The sequence below is a fragment of the Varanus komodoensis genome, unplaced genomic scaffold (assembly GCF_004798865.1).
Source record: "Varanus komodoensis strain SLA01 unplaced genomic scaffold, ASM479886v1 scaffold17, whole genome shotgun sequence".
NCBI lineage: Eukaryota > Metazoa > Chordata > Lepidosauria > Squamata > Varanidae > Varanus > Varanus komodoensis.
This window is the reverse complement of record NW_025335505.1, coordinates 12,180,793-12,200,707: the sequence shown is the minus strand read 5'-3', so window position 1 is coordinate 12,200,707 and position 19,915 is coordinate 12,180,793. Positions and strand designations below refer to the sequence as shown.

Here is a 19,915-nt window from a genome sequence, read left to right as displayed (position 1 = left end):
TGATACAATCTAGTGGCTTAGCACTGAAGTGAGTGCGCAGTGGGGTGGGGGATAACGCAGATAAGGAGGCCCCTTTCCTAGCTTCATGAAGCTTGATCTGGACCGGAATTTACAGGCACAACTATGCACCAATAAATGTTGTTCCCTTCAGAACACTGGTATAGGACTTCCGGTGTACATACGTATATTACTGACACGGTACTTCCTGCTAAAAGCCTCCTGTGAGTTCTGTTTTGTTCCATCACTCCTACCAGAGGACCGGTAAATTATAACAGCTCAGTCATGCTAGCTATTAGAAAGACATCTTACTCTCTTACTCATTCTTGGACACTTTGTCCAAATGCTTGATCTTTAGCAAGGGTTAGTAATGAGCTGGTAATGCATGCAGAATTCAACTGTAAAGGCTGTCATGATGCTTCTTGTTATAAAATATGCAAACATGTAGGGACAGAAAACAATGAGTTATGTGTGTGCATTTCTCTGGAAATACGGAAAAGGATAAGTATTACAAACCTATTCAAGTCTAGCTATGGCTTTCATATTGTATATGGGTTGCTGGGTTTGGTTTTGTTTTTCCATCTAGTTTTGGGTGTCTAATACCTATTTTTTAAAAACAAGTAAGCTGCTTCCTCTCATCTTTCACATTCCCTGACATCTACGCATGCTGATTGTAGTTGTTCAGTATCTATTCTGTGACTGAACCCTCACGGTTTTGCTGGCATGTAAACCCTGATTCAAACTGAGCCACAAATACTGGGTTTGGAGAAATAAGGAATACCAGCCTTGATTAACAAAGCTCTGCTGTGAACAGTTATCCCTGGTTAATATATGCAAATCTGAGTTTATAAATTCACAGATGTATTTTGTGTACAATGCTTGTCATTTGCACATATTATTAAAAGAAGTAAAGAGAAGTGGCCAAAATAATATATCAATAGAGGAGGTTAAACAGTAACATTTCATTAAATAAATCTCTTGCAGTAAATGAAGTACATGTTCCAGTAATTTATCAGAGTCCTTCACTCTACACTTGTTCCAGAAGAGACTAAGCCATTTTTATTTAGACCATATTTGAGCATAAGCATCTCAGTGGTTGTCAGAATAACTAAACTCTTCCTTTAGTGTGTTTGCAGTTTCATACCCCTTGCCAAACCGATTTTCAAAAGCTAGTAAGCCAACAGAGAGGTAGCAGAGTTCTCCAGTCAAGATGATACAATACTGTTATGTGACAATCCAAATTAAAATTAATAATTTAATGAATCTGAAATAAACCTAATTTTTGTCACAGCTTCACTGCAGTTGGGAAAATGTTGCAAATATCTAGCTCTGTGTGCAAATAAGTGAGCCTGTTTGCCTAGATCAGTGGTGGCGAACCTCTGGCACACTGGCCACAGCGGGCACACAGAGCCCTCTCTGTCCGCACACAAGCCAAGTTGCCCCAGCATCGCCCCAGCAGCTGAGCATCAGATAACAGAGCACATAGGGGCCATGTGCATGCTCAGAAAGGAGTAGTGGCACCTGGCGATGACATCACGAGCCACGATTCATTAGCCGTGAGCTTTTGCATGGCTAGTCAGTGTGCTGCCTAGGAGAGAGAGAGAGAGAGGTTTGTATCACTTAAAGCTCTGTTATTGTGTTATTCTTTTAAGACAAAAGATGTTAATGTATGAGTTTTTTCTAAACTAAATCCTCAGTATTCAGGTTTACTGCAGTGTTGACACTTTGTGATGAATACATGGGTTTTGGGTTGCATTTGGGGCATTTGGTCTTTAAAAGGTTCGCCATCAATGGTCTAGTTCAGAGGTCGGCAACCCGCGGCTCCGGAGCCGCACGTGGCTTGAACCCCTCTGCTGCGGCTCCGTCCCTCAAAACACGCGCCTGCACAGCCGCTGATCTGCTCGAAGCTCCACTTAGGAAAGCAGCGCTAGCTAGTTAAGTAAATCGCTACATTCCTCTGCTAAACAAGCTTCCTGCAGGCTCTCATGTTACACGAAACGAAACGCTGCTGAAAGGGTTCTCTTTGTCCCAATGTAATCTTCTTCATCTGAATGTTAAAAGCTGCGCTTGGGACCTGTCACAATTCACAGCACTTGACTGTTCATCTGCTACTCAGTCACTAAACACACCTATATCTCTGGCACTGCACAGCCGCCGATCTGCAGACCGGCGCCAATTTACTGAGCTCCCCCCCCCCCCCCCCCCCCCGCTGTAGGCCAACCATGGATAAATCGAAGAAAAGTTTCTGAAGAAAACCAAATGTTTAATGATACGTGGGTAGATTCATTTGCTTTTACTGCTAACGAACTTATGGGGTTTGCTGTTTAATGCATGCAGCCCTTTAGCACTGACTTTGACTCTTCAGGACGCTGTTCTCCTATTCAAAATATATGAAAGGAGTCCTACTAGTTTATAATGTAAGATTAAAAATAACAGTTTTTAGTGACTGAACAAGAGCTGCAGCTAAATCATAATGAAGATATACATAGCATTAAGGTAAAAAAAAATATATATGCAGTGTTATCTCCATTTTAGATGTCAAAAGAATTTTGCGGCTCCCGGCGTTTTCTTTTGTGTGGGAAATGGGTTCAAATGGCTCATTGAGTGTTAAAGGTTGCCGACCCCTTGTCTAGTTCATTCCGTCCATCTGTGGTCACATGCAGTCTTTGTATTTATCTTTATACCCTGCTTCTTCTAAGTCAAAAATATATGATAGCTTTTTTTTTCAAGATAGTGTTACTCTAAAAGTATGATTTCATGCTACTTTTTATGGAAGATCCTTTTTGTATAAACTTGCCTAAAAGGCTTATAGGGTTCCCTTCTCCTTCCCAGTACATTAATAGAATATTTTTTGCATTTATGTGCCTTATGATAAATATTTATGTTGGAGATAAATGGCCAACTTGCTTTTTAGAAAACAGGCAAATATCTTCAGTGCCTACTTTCTTTCTATAAATCTTGTGCATAGTTTTACACATAACCAAAATTTGATTACTGCATTTAAACAGTTCCATATGTGCTAGCAGTTTATTTAAGCTTGGCAGTTATCTAAAATCAAAACTTCGCAACCAGTCAGCAAAGAAGCAGCCTGCATTTATTTTACAATGAATGCAGCAGTCTCTCTCTCTCTCTCTTGCCATTTTGTTGCATTTGGAAATAAACTGAAAAAATTGCTATATTGTGGAAGTCTGTAAACTCAGTGATGCTATTTCATATCTTATCCTTTTGTTTGATATAATTGTAATGTTTTTATTAAATATTGTATTTAAAAACATCTTCCACCTTCCTTCATGTCCCACCCATAGACTTCCCCGCAGATTATACACAGTTTACAAATAAAACAGAAAGATGAAAGTCTAAAAATAAAATCAAATATCATAAATATTACAGAAATAAATCCATAGAATCTTCAAATTTATATTTTCATGGATTTTCAGGACAAGAGTATTGACAGTGGGTTTGTATCAACAAATCTCTTTTCCCCAGTGTTTTAGCAGCCTCTAAGTTGTTAAGCCACCTGTGTGTGTTCTTTTATGCTGTCCATATGCTTTTATACCATATGCTTTATGGTTTCAAGGGCAAAGCAGAACCCTCACTAATTGTGCTGAATAGGTTCAGCTGAGAGTTGGTAGGAGTTTTCTGCTGGCCCAGAAAGTTTGGGCAGATCATTTACAGCTAACTCATGACTTGGCTATAAGGGATCACTGGAGATTCACTAAAGACCTCTAGGTATAAAACCAAGGAAAGTAAAGACTACTTTGAGTTCGTTTGCTTTCTTTTTGTCTTGTTCAGTTTGAAGGGTCAGGCTGATTTGGATGTAAGGTATGATGGTAGCCAGTGTGCAGGCCTGGGGTGGAATCAGAGCAACCTTTTGTCCCTGCCTGTCATGTAACGGGATAGGGTACCTGCCTTCACAACTGGATCCCCAGTTGTGGTCACCCCAGTTCTTTTTATGCAGGGGAGAGATGCAGGACTACTTTTTACCAGTTTCTCTGGCAAAAATATGACCTCAAAAGCTTTTGTGAATGGCTGGGGAGTCCTGGACAGTATCAGATGATGTATGCAGGCTGTACGAAGAAACATACACTGGTGACAAATATTGCTCCACCCACTTCCTATAGCTGGGGAAGATCTGGATCTAACCCACTATAAATACTTTGCTTCTCGTTTTGTTTACCAGGTTATCTAAAGAACATCTGTGAGTTCTTCAGTAGAGCATGAGTAAAAATAGGCTCTTGTCACAGTAATGAAGCATAATCTAAAATATCTTTTAAATCTGTGGCAAATGAATACTTTAAATCTGCAAGCATTTTGTGTAGTAATTAATTCAAGTGCACTTAACTGTCAGATATATTTATAAATGTATTGCCTTCATTGTGAGTCTATCTCATTTACTCATATACTGCCTTGAAAGCTAACATTAAATACTTCACATTTGGCATTATCTGGAACTTTGTAAAATCATCTTGTTTTCTTAAAATAAGGTAAGGTTTCTGAGTGTTCTGTGTGGAGTTCCATTTCTCTTTAGCGGCTTGCTCCTTTTCCATTTCACCTCTACTTCTGAAGGTCAGAAGACTTTCAGTGTGGCACAAAAGGATACTTTTGTCCCAGCTGTAGAATTTTCCATATATTCTGCTTGTTGAACCAGGGTGGACAAGATGAGGTATCTTCAGACAACTTTTTTGATGCCCATGAGGTACCCTGCTGCTCTCAGTTTTTATTTTAAAAATATTTTCTCATGGGCAGTTGGGATGGCTTCAAAGCAAAATGGGAAGTTCTAATGCTGCCATCTTAATCTACCCATGAATGGCTCTGGATAGATTACTCGTCCTTTGTGATTTTTCATGATTTCCCATGACAGCCATTTTATGATTGTCCCAAGATAGTTTCACAAATTTGCAAATGCATTTATGGGCCCAAAAGGTGCTTACTCCTATCTAGACTATGTTATATAACTAATTATATGGTAAGTGCTTTCTTTTGAAGTCTGTCCTGTATAGAATCATGTTAGATTGCTGATTTAATATCTTCTCTTTTTTTACTTGTACAGGGTCCACTTCCTAATACATGTTGCCATTTCTGGCTAATGGTATGGCAACAAAAGACCAAAGCAGTTGTCATGCTGAACAGAATTGTAGAGAAAGATTCAGTGAGTTGCCTTAATTGTTATGCTTGTGTATGAAAATCAGTGACATCAACCATTCATGAGCCTATTATTCTATCTGAAGGAATGCCTTCTCCCTTTGTTCCTGGTCTAAATCATCGTGCTAGGCTCTTCTCTGGCTGCCATCTCACATTTGTGCAGTGGGCAGTGTCTGTATTGACCCTAGTGTATTCATTGTGTTGCTGAGCTAAGACTGTCGTCTTCAGGCGAATATTTAATCTTTAATGCTCCATCTTTCTAATCAGTTCTAGGGCTGGCTTTTTAATATCTATAATCTGATATCTTATTTTTTGTATTTTCATCAGTTATAGCATGCTGGCAGTTGTTTTACTTTTTGGGATTTTTATGAATGTAAACTGATTAGAGGGTACTGTAGGATCCCTGTATACACTGTCTCGGTTTCATTTAACCACAGTTGATTGTGGCCTTCTGCATTCGCAGGGGTTAGGGGTGCAGGATCCCTACAAATGTGAAAAACCACAAATACTTTTAGAGTCTTAGTGCCCAGCATGTGAGTAAGGATGGCTAGTATCAAAATAAAGAGTGTGGCATCTCCAAGCAGAGACCATATATTAGCGGTTATGCCACTTTTGTGGGGGTCCTGTGCCCCTATTCTCAGCATATGTGGAGGGCTGACTGTATAGTATATAGTATTCGCTACTATCTATGGTTTCAGGCATCCACTGGGGTTTTGGAACCTAACCTATAGATATGAGATTCCTACTGTATTTGTCAATTGAGCAATATACACAACTACTAAATAAATTACTCCCAGTTTAAATCTTGATTTTATGATATAAAATACTTATACATTCTTGGCATTGGAAGTCTAGTGACTTAAATAATAGTAGAAAAAAAGTAAAATATACTTTCTAATGCTAAAATGGTCTGTAGGACAAATATAGATGTCCTATATTTGTAGACCCTCCTCACTTTTTGAATCTGGAAGAACTTAAATAAAGGCAATGAATGGGGACTGCTAGTATTTATACTTGATATTGAAAATACCCAGTGCATGTAGTCTTAATCTGTAGGATGTACTAAAAAGCTCTGCTTGTATATATTTGTAACTAGAGAATATGTACACACACTGCTGTATGGCCTTCTGGCTTTTAAAACAGTTCATCAGGGTTAATACTATTTAATTTCACCCATTTTAAAAATAATACTTTCTATCTAGGAGCAGTGGGGAGGGATTATTTATATATGCCTGATTCTGTTTTTATGATGATAGGTATAATATAGTAACATGAAATCTTCAAAAAATACTATTTTACTACTTAGGTGAAATGCGCACAATACTGGCCAACAAAGGAAGAAGAACAAATGGTGTACGAAGAGACAGGATTTTGTGTGAGGCTAAAATCTGAAGATGTTAAATCCTACTATACAGTACGCCAACTTCAGCTAGAAAATATCACTGTAAGCTTGCATTAAAATTATGCATACTATTTCCAAAATCCTTATGATGTATTTCTGATATCAGTAATCAAAAAGAGTAATCATTTTTCACAGTGAATGGAAAATAACTTGATAATGTTGAAAATAATAGAATGGAATAGAACATCTCTCTTTCTTGCTTTACTTAGAATGTAGAGATATACTTTAATTTTCCTTTGATTTAATACATTTATCTATGACTTTGCATTTTTATTTACCATGAGGTTCTCTGAAAATGAATCTGACAATGAAAGAAAAGGCTAGTATGCTAATAATAGCAAAATTCAAGCTGAGCACATAATGAGAAGGCAGGACTCACTGGAAAAGACAATAATGCTAGGGGAAATTGAAGGCAGAAGAGGAAGACCAAGTATGAGATGGGTTGATGCTATAATGGAAGCTGCAGCCTTGAGCATACAAAACCTGAGTAGGGCTATCAAGGATAAGGCCATTTTGGAGGGCATTCATTCATTCATAGGGTTGCCATAAGACAGAGATAATGGCACACAAGGACAACAAATTCTAAGGATACATTATTTGAATTTTAGTATGAGAGGATACAAATTACTGAAATATTTGCATTATAATTAATAGTACAATTTAATAATTGGTAGAAAGCCTACTCTTTGATTGATTTTTTTAAAAATGTTCCCTTATACATTAGAAAACTTTTTAGGTGAGGAATAAATAATTATTCTCTCGTGTGCAGACTAAAGTGAAAGAATTGGTTGTACAACCAACAGTTCTCTTTCATAATTGAACAAAGCTGTGTCCCTTCCTCAATTGCATATCCTTTTGAAAACATTGTAGATAACTGAAAATGTGTAAAGTGGCAGCACTGAGAAGCATGTTGTAGTAGATAAAAATGTGAAGGGCCAATATTAAATGAATAATTTTAGATGCATTATCTTTGGTTCTGTAACACACATGCACAAGCACACATGCCAGAAAATCAAGCAAAGGTGAGAAAAAGACATGCTCTTTCAGCAACCTTTGGGCAGCTGTCAGGTTTGTGGTTAAGATCAGCAGCCCAACTCTCTTTCGGGCCTGTTTCAAAAATGACTAATTAGGGCAAGGTATCTGACCATTGACAATATAATAGTAAGGTGGCTGGGGCTATATGTGTACAACATTAGTCCCGTCTGTTTTTAGGAATTAAGTTCTAATGTAATTGCACTAAGCAGCTGGAGAGGAACTTTGAGTGGGACTTCTACTGTAGCAGCCCAGAGTGCTGCAGTTTAAGCAAGCTTCTTGAGTGTAGGCCATGTTGCTTGATACATAAATGTATTAAATTTATCCCAAAGAAACGCTCTAAGATGTCTTACCTTTTCCTTAGACTGGTGAGTCCAGGGTGATATTTCATTTTCATTATACTACATGGCCAGATTTTGGCGTTCCTGAATCACCAGCTTCATTCCTCAACTTCTTGTTTAAAGTAAGAGAATCTGGATCTCTAAGTCTGGAACATGGGCCAGCAGTCATTCACTGCAGTGCTGGAATTGGCCGTTCTGGCACATTTTCATTGGTGGACACATGTCTTGTCTTGGTAAGTTAGTTCCCAAAATGACTATGCAAATATTTTAGGATGATAAGAAACAGATCTCACTATTCTTGGGTAATAATTGACTCAAACAATGAAAATATAAAATATGATGTGTACTGGTACTGAAAATAAATATCAAACAAGATCACAATATGCCCCTGCTATATGGATTTACATTGCCCTGTTCAAACATCAGTTTTCCATTTCAACAAACTATGATTTGCTGGAAGTCAGACAAGCTTGAGGGTCCCTTGTGCTGAGCTTCAGAAAAAGCTTGTTTATTAAACCTGCTTTCCGTGATGTCTGAGCTGGGAAACTGGGTTGAGCAGTCCTATTGTTTAAGTACTCCTTGTTTGAACAGTCAGCATGAAGCAAGACTGTGAGCTTTGGTTTGATCCTGGTTTGCAGAGGTCACACATACCACAATTTTCTAGTTTAGACCTCATGGGGAACTGGTTAAACAAATTAGCATATCTTTTCTGAAGTTGAGCAAACAGGAGGAGGAAGGAACTCTCAAACGTTTAGTTTGTTCCCATTCCAGCAAGCTGTGGTTTGTTGGACCAGGATTATTATGTTTTTAGCAAGGCAGAACTTTCTTTTGATTTCCATGGGGAGGAAAAAGGCTGCAGTCAGGGATGAAGGTATCATGGACAAGATTTACACTGGGTTTTTGCAGCTTACATTATGTAAACTGTCACTGCAAGTATCTGTACCAAGCTGAGGCTAGTTACAAGTATGAAGGTAGAATTCCTGCAGTTATATATTCTCTCCCCTGTGTGCTGTTAAACGGGCAGACAGTGGACTTTATTCAGTGGTTTTCTTCTGTCATTGGAACCCCAGGAGACCCTTGGGAGCTCTGGGCAGCATGTAGGGAAGAGGAGGGCAAGGGAAACTCACAGTGAGAGAGCAGATAGTTGCTAGCATAATGTTGGAATTAGCTTACTGTCCTCGGTTTCAATGTTTTTGTGGGTCAGGGGGAGTCAAAATGTTTATTTTTACACTGTTGTCAGTGGGGGCAGTTAGACTAGCATTGTGTGTGTTTCTTCTCCACTTCCTTTGTTAAAATGTGTGATTCTTCCCCTAGTGAGTTACTAATTTGGTCGCTGAGGCCTGAGTGTTGTCTTAGAATACCAACAGTCTGATCTCATTTTTATACTGGTAGTTGTGGTGTGACAATTAAACTGAAATGCATGCATGAAAAATATTTTACTTGTTACCTTTTCTGTGTTCCTAATGTGTATCACTGCTAAAGAACTAGTTACTCTTCTTCTTTCACAGATGGAAAAAAGAAAATACCCATTTTCTGTAGACATTAAACAAGTATTATTGAATATGAGGAAATATCGAATGGGTCTTATCCAGACACCTGATCAGCTAAGATTTTCCTACATGGCTGTAATAGAAGGAGCAAAATACATAATGGGTGATTCTAATATACAGGTAAATATCTCAAATACATAGACTGCTCTTTAACTCACTTTGGAAAGTTTATGATACAAGTCCTAAACTAGCTTAAAGTGTTATCGGGGTTTATGGGTATAGATGATAATAGTTAATTGTGCTAAGCCATCTGTCATGCATTTTTACCTTTTCTGGAATGATTACTGTTCTACTGGGATGATGTTCCAGTATTGGATGCTAAATTACATTGTAGAACAAATACACTTATCATAGGTACCTGAACTTTACTTGTAGGGCCCTATTCAGGCCACATAAGTCCTTGTATTAAATGGAAACTTTACTTTTGATGGCTGTCAAAAATAATTGTTAGCAAAAATGGGGTGGAATGCATTTTCCCCCTTTACTGACCACTTTGATACTCTGGAAAGGATGGAAAACGTAGAAGCAGTCGGAACTGTGAGGGTAGCCCTAAAAACCATGTGAGGGGGGAAAAATGTCTCTTCCCCCTTTTCATAAGCAAAAATCCCTTGCAGATTTGCTTTCCTTTGACAACTCACCTTGACACCAGTCAAAAGTATAAAAAAATCAATTTGGCACCTTCTCTGGTTGAACATTCCACAGTGCCTGCCATACTTGATAGCAGGTACTTCTTGGGACATTGTTCAGATGAGGCCTCCTGCTTAGGACTCCCCCACCCCCATGAGTGTACACCTGTATCCTTATGCAAGGCCATCTAATTTTTAAAAAGACAACATTTGTGTGAATGTCTTGCTCTTAAATTGTCTTAAGTGGTTGAAAAATCACTTGGGCAATTCAGGGAGGCTGCCACCTCAAAGTACATGACAAGTGAACTTCAGAAAAAACAAAGGGTGAAGCTGCAGCAAAGGGCTTGCAGTTGGTGTGAGGACATTGTACCCATGGTGCTTGGATATTGGTGGGGTGGGTGCCACTGGTGGGGGGCCCAGGTGAAATTAGCAAAAGCAGCACAAGCTTTTTGTTGGTCTTGCTGAGTTGATCACTTCTCTGTACCCACAGTGAAATCAGTTTCCTTACTCAGCTGACACAACAACCCATTGTTGAGCACAACAACCCTACAATAAAACAAGGCTTGGCAGGTGGCTTGTCTCCTACATACAGCCCAGGCTAGCACAAGACAACGTGCCATCATGGCTATTTACCCATGATGGGTTGTCATGTCATGCAAACCCAGTTTGAGTATGCATGTCATATATCTAGATGGGTTAATTGGATACCACTGTTGAAGTCCCTTTTTTAACTTGTTTTGATGCCGAGTAGTAGGATAGTGTAAAATGCTTTACTGCATAGCTAGTTGCCTACTTCTAGGTCTTGCAGCATGATGCCTGCTAACATAATATAGTAAGACTATTGAGGGTCTGTATCCTTTTATTAATATTTAAATAGAATATTTCTGTCTCCTCATCAGATGTATATCCTTGAGTGTCTTACTCTTGTCCTGTTGGAATTATTATGTACTTTTAATTTTAAAAATTGTAACTATGTTTTTGGATATCATTCTGAAACGAAACAGACATTTCTAATCTTGATTTTTCCCCCCTAAAAGGCCTTAAATCAGCCTTTCCCAGTCTAGTGACCTTGAAAGGCATTTGGACCACAACTCCCAATTCCCATCCAGCAGGACCATTGACTGGAAATTCTGGGAGTTGCAGTCCAAATTTGTCTGGCAGGCACAAGGTTGGGAAAGGCTGCCTTAAATGCCGACAGGGATGATTGATCTTGATGTGATGAAAGATCATGACAATAATGAAGAAGCACTTAATGAGGAAGTGGTGTGTTGTATCCAATGCAGTTTGCACACTGCTGGTGGAGTGGAATTTCCTTCCTCCCTGCAACATCTTCCCTTGAAGTGTCCTCTAAAATGCTCAAGAGGGCTGGGAGCCAAAATGCTCTAAATCAGGTCCTGAATGTGAGTGAGGGGAGGACAGAATGTGGCTGTCCTGCTGAGTGAGAGATGTAGCCCAAGTTTAGCTTTACCTTGCATGGAAGACAATGTTTTGCTGTTAAACATAATAGCATCTTATTAAATTCCTGGCTTGCCTGTTTTCCTGCATGGAGCCTAAAGAGTGTACAGTCCTCTTCCTCCTTTCCATTTTATCCTTACAACCATCCTGTGAGGTAGGTTAGGCTGAGAGGCAGGCCCAGAGACACCCAGTAAGTTTCGTTTCATGGCTGAATGGGGACTGGAATCCAGATTTCCCAGATCCCAGCCTGTATCTGTCATTTATTTCAGACCAGTGCTGTAACAAATTAATGATTTCATTATTTCCATCAAACAGCAACTACACACATTATATAGTAGTAAATTCTTAGGAACACTGGAGTGCAAGGAACATATCTGGAACATTAGTAGATTGGCAGGATTTGGCTTATGTTGGTTTGCTAATATACAGTGGTCAGGATATGAGTGCTAATATGAAGTGGCATTCCATGATGTGGTGAGCATGTGTTACTGAGGGCAGAATTGGAAAAATCTCACATCTGATTGCCTAGGCTCTGAGATGTCACATCTTACTTTCCCAGCACTGAATGAAAAGCCCCGCTGCTAGAACTTGTTTTCTGATAAGGAACACAGATTTACACATTAGGAGTACATTATGTAGGCAGGGATTTTTATTTGTTTTTAAGCTGCTCCCTATTTTAAGATTCACTAGAATTACTTGCAAGAACCTACACGGCCATTACCAAAAGTACAAAATAATATTCTCTGTGATAAACACTCTGCAATTGGAGTCAGAACCAAAGAACAAGTGTTGGTTTTGTTTGTTTGAATATTTTATTGGATTACATTGTGATTGTTTACTTTCCTGCTTAGGAGGCTTTAGCTAGAAAGTGGTTTATAAATACCATACATTAAAAAATGTTTGGAGAAAAAATAGCTACCAGTGCTTTTGAGAAGAGGCTCACATAACACTATAATATATAGGTTCAGTTGCTGTTTTACTTATGCAAATAGATTTTTAGTTTATATTTCTTGTGTAGTGCTTCACCTGAGTATGAGAGCACTTTCATGAAAATGTATTCCACACGTGGAAGAGCATCACTGATCCAAATTGCCGTTTTTATCTAGTAATGATACATAAAAACTGCATGTTCACACTGCCCCTTGAACCTATTTATCTCTGTGTGTGCGTAAGGTTGTTGCAGTTTATCTTTGAAAACAGTTGTACTGAGGTTGAAAAGCAGCTTCTTGCCTTTGAAGATCTTTTTTACTCCACTCAGAATCAGTGGAAGGAACTCTCAAAAGAAGACCATGCACCAGGTTCTGAATGCTCTTCTGTTCACCCAAACAAACAAACTACAGAGAAGTGCAATGGGAACAGTGTGGAATTGGAAAATGTGGAACAAGCTGAGAACTTAAATGCTGATCTGTCTCCTACAATACAAAATATTGTAGATGCAAATGCTGACAGGTGAGTATCATTTTTATAATAGTTTGAAAACATGACATTGACCTCTGACCATATTTTTCACCTGTTTTGTCTGAGAAAGAGTGTTCCCTGTTCTACAAGATTCATATTGCTGACAGTAATTCATGTTGGTTAACCTTGGCATCAGACTAAAGTATTATGCGCTCTACGGGATTGTACCTAAAGACTTTTGAAAATTTCATGATGTAATCATTAATGCATAAGTTTTAAGTGTGCTAACTGTAATTAAGGGCTGGAAACCACTGTTAAGATCCTAAGTTATTGCTGTAATTTGAAATCATGGCAGTGTTTGGCAAGTTATACTTTGGTTGAGATAGCAATGTCAGCCAGCCTAGATTGCCATAGATAGAAAAATGTGGAGAAATTGCCAAAACTGTATCCTGCTTAGTCAGGTACAACACTCCACCATAGCTGATATAAGCCCACTTCAAGCTATGGTTTTAAATCCTAATTTATGGTCAGTGTTTATGATTTTGGTGTTCAGACAGAACATTCAACTACACAAATCACTGATTCAACCATGATGGAAGAAGCCACATGTACTCACATGTTCACTGATACATGTGACAAGCGAGCATGCATATTTTCTTCTGTGTATGTGGGGTGGAAAACAACAGTTAAGAGTTTCCTGTGATGCGAAAGCCAGTAGTATGTTACGCAGGATACTATTATGTGCATTTTGTACAGGATTAACATTAATATGAAATATTCATGTGTGAAAAGGCCCTATGATTCTAAGCATGTGATTCAAGGAACTGCTCTCCTTTGTAAATGCACATTGTTTTGTCACTGTAAACAACATCTCTGAGCTATGCAATTTTGTTACCCCATCGCAGATAAATATCTCACTTCTTGCTAATACTTGGAGATTACTACATGTATCTAATGGACAGAAATAATAGATTAGTAGTAGGCCAACAGCAGTGTACAGCACTGTTTATTTTGAGGCAATATGTATATCCCACTCCTCCCCAAATTTTGCAGGAAGTAGGCATATGTATACTAAATATCACATGGTGTAAGTGCTACATATGTCCTAGTCTGTGTGCAAATTTATTCTTTCCCGTACATGAATTGGCTTTGAGGCATAAAAATGACCACATGGAACTTTAAGTCTTAAACTTTCTTCCATGAATTGAGCACTTCATAGTCATGGAAAGATACTCTTCCATCTTCCCTTTCCCTCTGGAGTTCTCCTATCCTTCCATGAATAGGGTAGCAATTTAGTATTTGAATTACATATTAGATCTTTGTATTCACAAGCAGCGTACCAATATTGCCTTCAGTATCAAAACCCAGTATAACTTTGCTTGCCTTTCTGAGCCCCCTTTAACAACTACTGTTCAAACCTTAAACTTATAAAGAAATGCTATGTGATAAATGTAGTTTGTTAGCATAACTGTTGGAACAGACATTGATTCTTCCTGGAGTCCTTCTCCCTAACCACCAGTCTATTTTCAGTCATAGGTGCTAGAATCGCTCCGTACCAGTGATACACTTTCCACACTGGTTTTTGTTTACAGGTACAATTCAAGAATTTGGTTTTCAGCTATATACCATGGACGGCTTGGCCTGCTAACCCTTGGAGATCTCCTGTAACAGCAAAATGTCACATTGATACCTGAGGGCCATTTCTCATTACTGACTTCAGAATACAAAACAGTTGTATATAAACACTTTTGAAGAGTGAACACATCTATATGTCATGACTTTTACTTGTAAACATCCCAGCATCAACAGGGAAAGGATCATAGCTCAACCCTCTGTGTTACGTCCACTTAAACAGAAAGGAGTTGCTGAATACTCTGAAGTGCTTCTGAAGTTTTTCAGAAGCACAAAGACTTATTTCATAGGATTAAAACTTTTCAGTTGGCACAGTTAAACTTCTGTTTAATACAAGCATACTACTTTTAATGCTGTCTTTTCTTTTGTCTTTTATTATGTTGTTACCTGTCTAGTGATCTTAAGGAGGGATGGGCTAATCTAACTGATGTATGTTTTTGCTTTTTAGTGCTTTTCGGAAGCGGCTGAGAGAAGACAGAAAAGCTAACACAGCACAGATGGTGCAGCAGATGAAACATAGGATGAGTGAGGCTGAAAGGAAAAGAAAAAGGTGGTTATATTGGAAACCTATTCTCACTAAGATTGGGTTTGGTTCAGCCATTTTCATTGCAGTTTATTCTTGCTGGAAATTGTACTTCCAAAGTGCTCTCATGTAAGTGAATGCTTATGCTGTTACGCATCTACTAATAATAACACTTAAATCCAACTGATTTCAGTGGAACTTAAAGTGAGTATTACTGGGTCCAAAACTGCTGCCATAGTTCATGGAACAAGTGTGCTGCTAGTTCATTAGTGGGAAGTTAACCTGGAACATCATATTCCTACATCTGAAATTAATGCAGTAATTCTGAAATGCCCAATATTTGAGGACCTGATCACTTGTCAGGGTCTCAGGACTTTTCACTTCAGGTACATCTGAAACCAAATTGCCACGTGGAATAAAAGTGTACACTCTTGTTAGGTAAACTAATGGACATTTTTTCAGCAGCAATGTATATAGTACTAAAAATAATAGTTCACTATGTCTAGTAGACTGAACTGCCAGTGCTTCAGTCTGCCAGTTCAGGTATCCCTGATGTAAGCAATAAACATGGTATTATACTCTGAATGCAGAATAGTTAGATTTGCGTGTAATATACCATCTACTGTTTATATTCTCCAGACATAAAATGATTTCATAGCTCTCTATATAAACTTTCTGTAAATAAATGTGTTTTTAAAAGCTATGTTTGTAGAAGTGTCTCTGATAAAGAGTCTGAATTATCAGTACATCCATCATCAACATTTCAAAAGTGCTTTGAAAATTCACTGATACCAGTATTACCAACTTCGAAACATAGTAAACTGCCTTATATGGAACCAGACCATTGTTCTATCTAGCCAAGTATTGTCCACACAAAGTATCTCTCCAGGACTTCAGACAGGAGTTTTTTTGCATGCTGCATAGAGATGAAAGGGTTGAACCTGGCACCTTCTGGATGTAAAGCAGGTGCTCTGCTACTGAGTTATAGTCCTTCCCAAATCAGTGAGCTAGTGAACTACTTTGAGATATTTGATGATAACGGGTAAGAATTATTTCCCAGTTCTAGTCTGTGATCTCGTTCAACCATAATGCTCACCTGTTTATGTAACACATGATTTGTTGACTTATCTAGAGGATGACCTAGTTTGTACAATCATTATGACTTAAGGCACAAATTTTATTTAAACTGGGTAATGTTTGCTTAATCACCCACCTGATAATTTCAGTTATTAAGTAGTTACCCTGATTACCTAATTACTGTGCCTGAGTACAGCTTATGTTGTCTGAAACCTGGTGGAATGGCTTGGTTTCAGTGGGAAAGCAACTTTAACATAATCCATAACTGATGAGTTATTACGGAGTTGTTTTCCCTCAAAGAAGACATATTGTCTGGGTTTGGACAAAACTACCATGGCCAGTATACACTGCAACCAACAAGCCACTGTGTAAAGTGGGTCTTTGTCCATCAGATGATCCAAAAAGCCACAGTTTGTCTGCTTAGTCCCTGGGTTTGTTGCTTCCTCCTTCCACTCATTCCCTACTTATATCCCAAATGCCTTTGTGATGCTGTAGCACGTGCATTTAGAACAGTGTTTTTTTAACTGCTGTAGCTTACTGCCATTGTAGCCTAACAATACATGATTCTTGACTTTAAATGTGACATCAGTCCATGGTTTAAACAATCCAGTATTCACAAACTAGTTCTTTCTGGATTGCTTGTGACTAACAAAGCACAGTGTGTTTGTTCAACATAACCCAAAATTGAACAGGACAATACCATAGATTAGTATTATGTGCTAACCCAGCCTGTAAGTTGCATTCATGTACCTGTGTTTGTAATTGCCATTTTATTTTTTAGAACAACAGTTCAAAATGTTTACTGTTTATGAGATTGCTAGGAGCTAGGGTCCTGGATCTCAAGCTGACTCTTCTGAAGGGAACTTGTCTTAAGATTACAACTATGGTTGGAAGCCATAGCTTCTGTTTCTTCAAACCTGCCATTAAATGAGAAAATACTTTTGTGTCCAGCTTGATTTGATCTGAGTCCCATTCCTTGCAGCATTCAAGTATTCTTTGTAATGGATCTAGACAGTGCATGACAAACATGAACATTTCTGAAAACAGAAGTATTTGTAGGTAGAAGGAAATGGCCATAATACAGGATTTCTTTTTCAGGAAAGGAAAAGTGGAGATGGAAAAGGACTACTGAATACTATTTTTCTCATCTGTTGGCCTATGAGATAACTTTGTAGTGGGAATAATACTAGAGCTACTGCTTGATGGTAAAATGTGATTATGATTTGCAACAACCATAGCATATATAAGATAAACTACATATGGATATAGATGCAAATAATAAGTATACAGTGATAGTCCAAGTCACAAATATTTAAGACTGGTAGGTCACTGATCCAAGCCAATGTTAAAAAGAGTAAAACTCCAAGGCTTTCACTGTAGTTAATGATACAACTTGAAAAATCTTGAGTTAGTGTGCATGATGCAAAGGTCTTGTAAGTTCATGGGAGAATGGGAAATAAGTATACAAGCATCTCTTTGGATCCTATACAACATACAAGTAGTGTTGAGATGAAACTGCATTGACTTTTGCACTATAGTCTTAAAAACTATTAATTGCAAACAATAATCCTGGTAACCTCCTTTGTCATGTAATGAGTTATGCTTGGAGCCTAGGCAACACTTAATTTTCAAATGGTATCATATTTGATAGTCTTATTCCTAACTCTCATTTTGGTATGGGTAACTGAATGTTCTAAATATGGTGAAATGGTGCAAATCAATTATTTGAAAGATATTTAACAAAATGTCCAGGATTTCCATGGACTTTTGTTTTATAAGAAACATGATAGAAGGACATGTCTTAACTTTGGTTGAAATTCACTAGGCTTCAAATCTTTTCATTATGCACACCTGAAAGCCTTTAAGTGCACATAAAGTCATTTAAAGCATCTTATTATATTTAACTACCCACATGACATAATGCAGCCCTGAGTCTCATAGAGACCTGTCTTATATAAAACCAGACCTTTGGTCCATGTAACTCAGAATTGTTTTCACTGACTGGCAGAACCTCTCCAGGATTTCAGCAGGAGTCCTTTGAGTTAACAGATAAGTACATAATCCAGTATCTATCTACATTTTAAAAGCTGATGTGTGGAAAATAGAAGGCATAACCTTGAAAGGGGATATTACCATCAGTTACTTTAGTAAGTGACTTAATCAGATTTGAACAAGCCTCCTGTGCATGCAGCTCCTTTTGTTTCTCCCTTCCCAGTTCAAGCAAACCAGGAAATTCATTTAACTATAGTTTCCTATTTTTTCTGTATCGGGAAAGTAAGGTTACCAATTTCAGAACAAGCCTGGGTTTCTGAAATTGATTTAATTAAATCATAGTTTTCATTTTGGGCAAAATAGGAAATTACATGGTTAAGAACCTTCTTGGTTTAAGTGTGGCTAGCACAAAGAGGCCTGTGTGTGATGGGGAAATGTTCATATTCCTGCTTATTCAACATAAGTATGACTGTCTAAGCTCTCCAAATGTGTCAGGTTGCTGTGGATGAAGCATCTACAGGAAGCATTAGGCCTGGCCAGTTTGGGAGCATGGCTGCCTTGCCTGGAGAGCAGTAGTCTTGGAGGAGGAAAGGAAATTGGTTCTGTCCTGAAGTGGATAGTGACCCTAAGAAAACTGGAGAACCTGGTTTGTCTACCCCCTTTGGCAGCTTAAAAAAAGTAGCTATATGAGTTTTCTAGAATCCTGCCTTTTCATCCTTTTTGGTTGCCTTTTTCTGTCAGCTTGTTTCTTCTTTCTCTGATCTAAGCATCTCTGGAGGATGTTAAACACCAACATTTAACAGTTGAACTGTATTGGATTTTTTGCCTGTAAAAGTATAAACATTAAGTATACCTGGGGATTTGTTCTTGTAGCATAAACCAGAAATTTTCTCAAGATTAACTTCATAAACTATTAGTTCAGTTTTGAATTATTAAATGCATTTAAGAACTTGTGCCTGTTTCTCAGTGCTACTGCAGTGATTCTTCATGCTTGCTGTTGCCCTTGAAGTATTTATTAATGGTAATATTAAGCTCTTCATGTAGTTTTTATTTCTAAGAAATGATTACTGACATTGCAGGACAGAGTAAACCTGTGTGTGCATTTCCATTATCCCAATGTTTTAATTAAAGGAATTTGGTTTTATCTCAAAGGGAAAATAGTTGGTAAATTACTTTTCTCTCTCCTCATTCAGGAAAGTAAGTAATGGAAATAGGTGCATTTATTTAACTAGTTTAAAGATACTTTTTAGAGAATAGTTACACACATGCATAAAGTATATACACAAACATACCCTGCCCAACAACTGCAGGAACTGATCAATATGAACAAGGCCTCCATTTAACTTTCACAAAACGTAAGGGGTTTTTTACCATTGCAATAGAACTGTAAATAAGTAGTTTATTCTAAAAGAGAGCCCTGCTTATTTTGGCCTTGAGTATGGGCTTTCTTCAGGCATTTTTCCATATAAAAATGCCTGCAGAGACTGGAAAGTTTCCAAGATGAACCCTGCAAGTGAATCTCTTTCAGAGATCTCTACAGACATTATAGGCACATGCACTCCCTCTGCCAAAGAAAGCTCATCTTTGGCCAAAAAGCTTAGGGCTGCTGCTTCGAATAAAATGACTTTTTTCAACATCCTTAGACTTCATCTCTTTATTTCAGTTTATTTGGATGTTGTCCAGTAAAACTGTAAAGCTTTAGCATTATACACCCGCATATACTGAACCTGTGACTTTTTTTACATTGT

The 19,915-nt window shown here is 38.1% G+C and overlaps 1 protein-coding gene across 5 annotated transcripts in view; it reads left to right on the top strand.

Moving 5' to 3' along the window:
* Positions 1-19,915, top strand: part of PTPN2 (protein tyrosine phosphatase non-receptor type 2) — a 32,479-nt gene that overhangs the window by 12,230 nt on the left and 334 nt on the right. For 3 of the 5 annotated variants that reach the window (XM_044426304.1, XM_044426303.1, XM_044426306.1), the window contains 6 exons: positions 5,048-5,146; positions 6,446-6,583; positions 7,938-8,147; positions 9,423-9,584; positions 12,804-12,994; positions 15,024-15,227. In XM_044426304.1, coding sequence (XP_044282239.1) covers positions 5,048-5,146; positions 6,446-6,583; positions 7,938-8,147; positions 9,423-9,584; positions 12,804-12,994; positions 15,024-15,227 — 1,004 coding nt within the window. Of the gene's footprint in view, positions 1-5,047; positions 5,147-6,445; positions 6,584-7,937; positions 8,148-9,422; positions 9,585-12,803; positions 12,995-15,023; positions 15,228-17,273; positions 17,381-19,915 lie in introns of all 5 variants that reach the window. The other 2 variants (XR_006414334.1, XM_044426305.1) reach the window with 2 other exon arrangements.